The 6,146-nt window shown below is 46.4% G+C and overlaps 1 protein-coding gene across 1 annotated transcript; it reads left to right on the forward strand.

Annotated features, from left to right (window-relative positions):
* Positions 1-621: 621 nt before the first annotated feature.
* LOC110475975 (histamine H3 receptor) lies at positions 622-5,487 on the forward strand. The gene is made up of 3 exons (XM_021540505.3): positions 622-847; positions 914-1,080; positions 3,180-5,487. The coding sequence occupies exons 1-3, from the start codon at positions 622-624 to the stop codon at positions 4,062-4,064; spliced, it is 1,278 nt and encodes a 425-aa protein (XP_021396180.3). The 3' UTR covers positions 4,065-5,487.
* Positions 5,488-6,146: the final 659 nt, after the last annotated feature.

Raw genomic sequence — 6,146 nt, forward strand, 5'->3', positions numbered from 1 at the left:
ACCCTTTCCTGGCTGCTCCTGGGTTTGGTTTTATTTTGTGGGGAGGAGCAGCCAGGCAGGGCAGCGAGCCCTTGTGAGCTGTCCCGGAGGGAGAGGCTGGGGCAGAGCTCGGCAGAGGCACAGGATGGATGCCCTGAGGGCGAGAGGGCACAGCCCGCCCGGCATGGCAGCGAGCAGAGACCACCGGGAGCGCCGCGGGCCGCGGGGATGCGCCGAGGTACGGCGGGGGGAGCAGGGCAGGCAAAGCAGCCTGGCCGGCAGCGGCTGCCAAGGGCCGGGACAGACCGGGACAGACCGGGAGAGACCGGGAGAGGCGCTGGGACCTCACACCCAGCCCCGGAGCCCCGGGCTTCAGCTGTGGGCTGGCACTTCTGGCGCACTCCCCCTGCCCAGCCCCGGAGCCCCGGGCTTCAGCTGTGGGCTGGCACTTGTGGCGCACTCCCCCTGCCCAGCGCCGCCACCGCAGCCCGGGAAGTTTTGCCGAACCGGCGCCGCCCCCAGCAGCGGGCTGGGCTGGGCTGGGCTGGGCTGGGCGGGAAGGGCAGGGCAGGGCTGCCCCTCGCAGGGCGGTGCCGCAGCCGAGCCCGGCTGCGGGCAGCGCCGCGGGCTCTGTGCCGCACCATGGGCCGGGACGGGCCGTGGCTGAACCTGTCCGGCAGCGCCTGTGCGGCGGGCGGGCCCTTCCCCGCCGGCACGGCCGCGCTGCTGGCCGCGCTCATGGGGCTGCTGGTGCTGGCCACGGTGCTGGGCAATGCCCTGGTCATTCTGGCGTTCGTGGTGGACCGGAGCCTCCGCACGCAGGGAAACTTCTTCTTCCTGAACCTGGCCGTCGCCGACCTGCTGGTGGGTGAGTGCCGGGGCGCCGCGGGGCGGGGGTGGCTCCGCCCGTGTCACCGCCGAGCTCTGTCCGCAGGCGGCTTCTGCATCCCCCTCTACATCCCCTACGTGCTGACGGGCGAGTGGAGGCTCGGCAGGGGCTTGTGTAAGCTGTGGCTGGTGGTAGACTACCTGGTGTGCACCGCCTCCGTCTTCAACATCGTCCTGATCAGCTTCGACAGGTTCATCTGTGTCACCAGAGCGGTAAGGGCTGGGCAGGGGGTGCCAGCGGGGCGGCAGGGGCTCCAGGGCTGCCCTTCCAGGCAGGGGGGTGTGCTTAGGGCTTTTAACGCCCTTGAACCTCTCCCGAACAGCGCATGAGACAGGGGCAAGCTTCTCTCAGAACTATTTCTCTGGAAATAGTTCTGGGAGTGATCGGCTTTGCCAGAAAATGCATTTCCTTCTCACTTTTACAGTGGAAGAGACACTCTGCTTTAGAAATGGCACAGGCTGTGTTTGCAGAGGGAACAAGGTGCACTTATTTCCTCCCCAGCTGCATCTTGAATAATCTTTAGAAGTATTACCCGGCTGAAGCAGAGCTGCTCCCTCGGGACACAGCCATGCCCCCGCTGGCAGGCAGAGACCTGCTTGCAGTGGGTACCGAACTGGCTGTGTACAGCTGTGTGGGTCAAAAGTGGCAGATTATAATTTAACATCTCGCAGAGGATGGAAATGCCATTTCTATATAACTCAAATCGTGTCTACAGCATGCCACCTATTAAAAAAGGAAGATTAGACTTTGCACTTAATTTTCACCTAGACCATAATGCCTCAAAGTATTTTAGACAGTGTCAAAATAACACCTTTTACCTGTTAATAGGTTTCACACTTCTACACATGCTTCTTGGTTAAGTTCCACCCACATTTTCTTGAAGTGTTCACTTAGGCTTGTTGCTCATTTCAATCACAAAAAGTACAAAGAGAAACTGCAGAATCAATTCAGCAGTTTTACCAACTTCTTTTTGAAGAGGGAGAAATGAACAAATTAATTCTTTAACAGTCAACACTCAGAATTCCTTTATTTTCTAGGTTCTGAATTAGCCATGAATTTTTCTTTCATAAACCAATCTCTCATGACTATGCACATAGTATAAATATATAAACTAGACGGTTTCAGAAACAGAAATGGAAACTGGTCATAATAAAATGAAAATAAGCATCCACTTGAAAATACTTCTAATTAATCCCTCATATAAAAATCCCTCCCCAAGCAAGAGTACAGAAAATTACTGTTGTGTTAGGCCAGTATGAGAACATATAAACAGGACTATCTGAAGTTCCAAATTATTCTCCATCTCAATGAAAATGGTGACTTCCTCTAAGACTGCTCCTGAAATCATTCATAGCTTTGTTAAGGACTGCAAAATCAGACCAAGTTCAGACTCACTCAGGTTTCCTCAGCTCTGTGGCTCCTCTACCAGAACTGTGGAAATCAAGGCCCACAGATGGGGGCAGTAAACATGAACCCTGTACAGAATTTAAGAAATTCCTATTCCAAAGGCTGTGTGGCTGCACCGTGGAGATGTGAAGGGTGAATTCCAAGCCATTACATGAGTATTTGTCCTCAAGGGACAAACATTCCAGGGAATCAGAAATAGAGAAGCTGATCTTGACTTTAAGATTCTGTTTAATTCCACTGCCAATATGGCTTACTGACACATTATTTCTGCACCTTGGCTTCTCTATTTTCCAAATAACAGAAATCAGTTTTTCTTCTGTAAAGCACTTTGCAGACCACAACACTCCATCTATACGCCTTAACTGCAAACAGGAATTCTTTAAGTACTTCATGAAAGAACAACATTAAGTATATCAAACAGAAGTTGTTGTAAATTTTTTGTGTGATTTTCACATTAAGTAAAATAATCTCTCTACAAAGTAGAAACAAAAGAACTTGCATTATATTCTGTGAAATCAAACCCTTCTACATATTTCAAAATTCCAAATAAAGGGTCAAATAAACGTTTTTAACCATTTTGTGAACAGGTATCACAGCTAATACAATTAAATATGAAACAACTGGTGACAGCCAATTCTAGGAAGAGCAGTGGTTATTTGCTTTGAAGGAGACTTGGTTCTCAAGCTTTTAAGATCTGATGCATGTTCTCAGAACTTATCCAATCACCTTAATAAGGTTTCTTGAAAGGCATATTTCAGAAGTAACACTTCTGTGATACCAGTAAGCTTGATCTAAAAACCCTCATCCCAAAACCAGTTTCTCACCAGCCCTCACAAGTGACAGAGAGGGCCATGCTCCAAAGCAGTCACACAGATGTGTAATGTGTGTGACTTTTGTCCCTCAGGTCAGCTACAGGGCTCAGCAAGGGATGACCAGAAATGCAGTATTGAAGATGATGACTGTATGGATTGCTGCTTTTCTCCTCTACGGGCCAGCCATTCTCAGTTGGGAGCACATTGCCCAAAAGAGCATCCTCCCTGAAAGAGAATGTCATGCAGAATTCTTCTACAACTGGTATTTCCTAATGATTGCCTCTACTGTTGAATTCTTTACACCTTTCATCACTGTTATGTACTTTAACTTAAGTATTTACCTTAACATCAGGAAACGCACATTGCTCCGAAATGAAAACCTTTCACCTGGTCAAGACTGTGAAATTAATTTCCAGGGGGGAAAAAGGGAACACACTGTGTTTTTTGTAAAGCCAGCTAACAGAGACAAACATGAGAAGAGAGCAAGCAGCCTTCTTCCCCCAAGAAAGGCTCCAAGGCTTCAGGCCTCGCCTGAGCTTGGCAATCAGCCATCAAATCTGAGTGCCAGTCTTGACCTTCCACCCCTCCAGGTGGATGTAAAGACCAGGTCTCCCAGGAATGGCTTCTTCAAAGCAACAGAAAGCCTTTGCCACCCCAGCAGCAAAGTGGATGTTGCTAACATTATGATAAACAGATTTAGACTTTCCCGGGATAAAAGAGTAGCAAAGTCTTTAGCAGTTATTGTCTGTGTGTTTGGGTTGTGCTGGGCTCCATACACACTCCTGATGATCATCAGGGCAGCCTGCCACGGGCACTGTGTGCACTATTCCCTCTATGAGATCTCATTCTGGCTCCTCTGGGTGAACTCGGCCATTAACCCTGTTCTTTACCCACTCTGTCACATGAGCTTTAGGAAAGCCTTCATAAAACTCCTGTGTCCCCAAAAGGCCAAAATCCATCCTGACGTTTTGATGTGAAAAGTCAGAAGGCTGAAAATTAGTGTATCTTGTATTTGGTGGGAGCACCAAAAAGCAAGTATTGCAATACCTGCAAATATTTATGGAATACTGGTAAGTAGGCACAAGTGTAGATATTTATGAATATGTAGAAATACAGTCATCCATGTAGCTGGTAAAATCACGGCAATGAAAAGAAAGGTCACTTTTCAAAGGTCTTTGGGAAATTACACCAACAGTGTATTTTCTGGTAATCATGCACTAGTGTTGAAGTGCTGAAAACAAAAAATAACCTTCCTGGCTAATAATTAGAGTTCAGGCTCTGTCACTTTTAATAACTGTAAATATTGCTGGACTTTCATAAAGCATTAATCTTGGATCTGTTGTATCTTACCCCAAACCCACTTCAAGACATCAAGGGTCTCAGTTGTTAAGTCTAGGATGCTTTCCCCCCCCTTCACTTAGTGGAAAGCCAGACAAGGCATGACCAAAGATGAAAATACAGGAAAAGCATGGGACAGGAGGCAACACAACAGTGATGTTACCAGAGAAGGTGAGCAACTGCATCAGGTAAAGGAGCACTGATTTGAGGTAAAAGGTGATAGAAATAGAAGAGAGTGGAATATTTAGTAGAACGAAGTCCAGGAACAGAAGTATAAAAGGGTTTTGAGCTTTGTAATAGGGGATACAAGAATTGGTAGCTTACACATTAGAGGAGCTTCACTAGGAGCTCCTTTCCTCAGCAGTGACTTCCTGCCCCCCACCAGGATCCTGCATGGGCAGGAATCTACTGAGGTCAAAACTCTACTCCTTACAAGGCTGAGGGTATTACTCTGTGCTTTGCTGTAAGGACAGTAAGCCTAAGTAGTCTGTGAGATCCATGACAGAGCTTTAGGTAAACTTCCCTTCCAGTAATTTTAAAACATTTACAGTTGGACCTTTACTACTTCTGGGTAGATTAAAAAAAAAAAAAAAAAAGTGTTGTTTTCCCCTACCCAACCCACTGAATCTTTCCACCCATCAAGTCACTAGTGGTCAAGGAGGTATCCCTTGAAGTGTTGAGATATTTCCCAGGTTATGCATCATGCCTGGCATGATTCCAAATCTGTTGCAATTTACAGCCTTGCTATTGCCCAAGAGTCTCCGCCATTGTGCCTGTACCACAGGAGCAGCTCACACAACTGATTCTGAGTTAGGAGCAGATTTGTCCCACAAAGTGTCACACTGAGCATCACTAATGATACAAGTTTGTTCCACCATCACCAGCATTTACTATATAACCTAACAGATGCTTTCCTTTGCTGACAAGTGATAATTACTGAACAGCTCTAATTGTCCATTGCCACAGTCAAAATGCATGGTAATACAACTGATCTTAAAGTTTACAGGCAGTAAAATTATTTACTTTGTAAACTTTCAATAAAAGTAATTAAGACTTGTGGAAGAGTTGTAACTGTTTAGCCCTAACAAGTGGGAGAGGGTGAAAAAGCACCAGTCTACAACATTTGGCTGACTACAGTTGAAACTACAAACCTGGTATTTCAAAGACACGTCCTAAGTTACAAGGACTGACACTGAGGACTAAACAGACATGGTTAGCAAATACTGTAAACTAGGAGGGCATATCCCTACACTATGAACATATCCACATGAACATTATCACCACATTCTGCTACAGATGTGCTATAACAAACCAGCTTAACAGTTCTCCTATGAGGAACAGTTTCAAAAGATACAGAGCCACATGAAGATTTTTGAATTAGCATCAGTTATAAACCTGGGGAAGTAAAGCCTTTAAATTATCTCCCCATTCATTCCTCCTCCCTTCCAAGCCAGACTTATTAATCAGTATATTAACAATCTAATCATTGTCTACTCTGCAATTGCTTCCTAGGACTGTATTTGCCTTTTTTCAGAAAACAGATAGCACTAAATTACTGAACAATCCCACCAAAGTCTCGTTTAATAACCAATCAAGCCAGGACACATTTTCAGAAAACAGGGGTCACTCAAGGAGTAATGCAATTCCAATGTTATCTTTAGAACACCATGTTCAGTCAGGGCAAACCAGACAGGTCAAAACTTTCAGCACTGGCATTAACC

Source organism: Lonchura striata, chromosome 13 (genome assembly GCF_046129695.1).
Source record: "Lonchura striata isolate bLonStr1 chromosome 13, bLonStr1.mat, whole genome shotgun sequence".
Taxonomy (NCBI): Eukaryota; Metazoa; Chordata; class Aves; order Passeriformes; family Estrildidae; genus Lonchura; species Lonchura striata.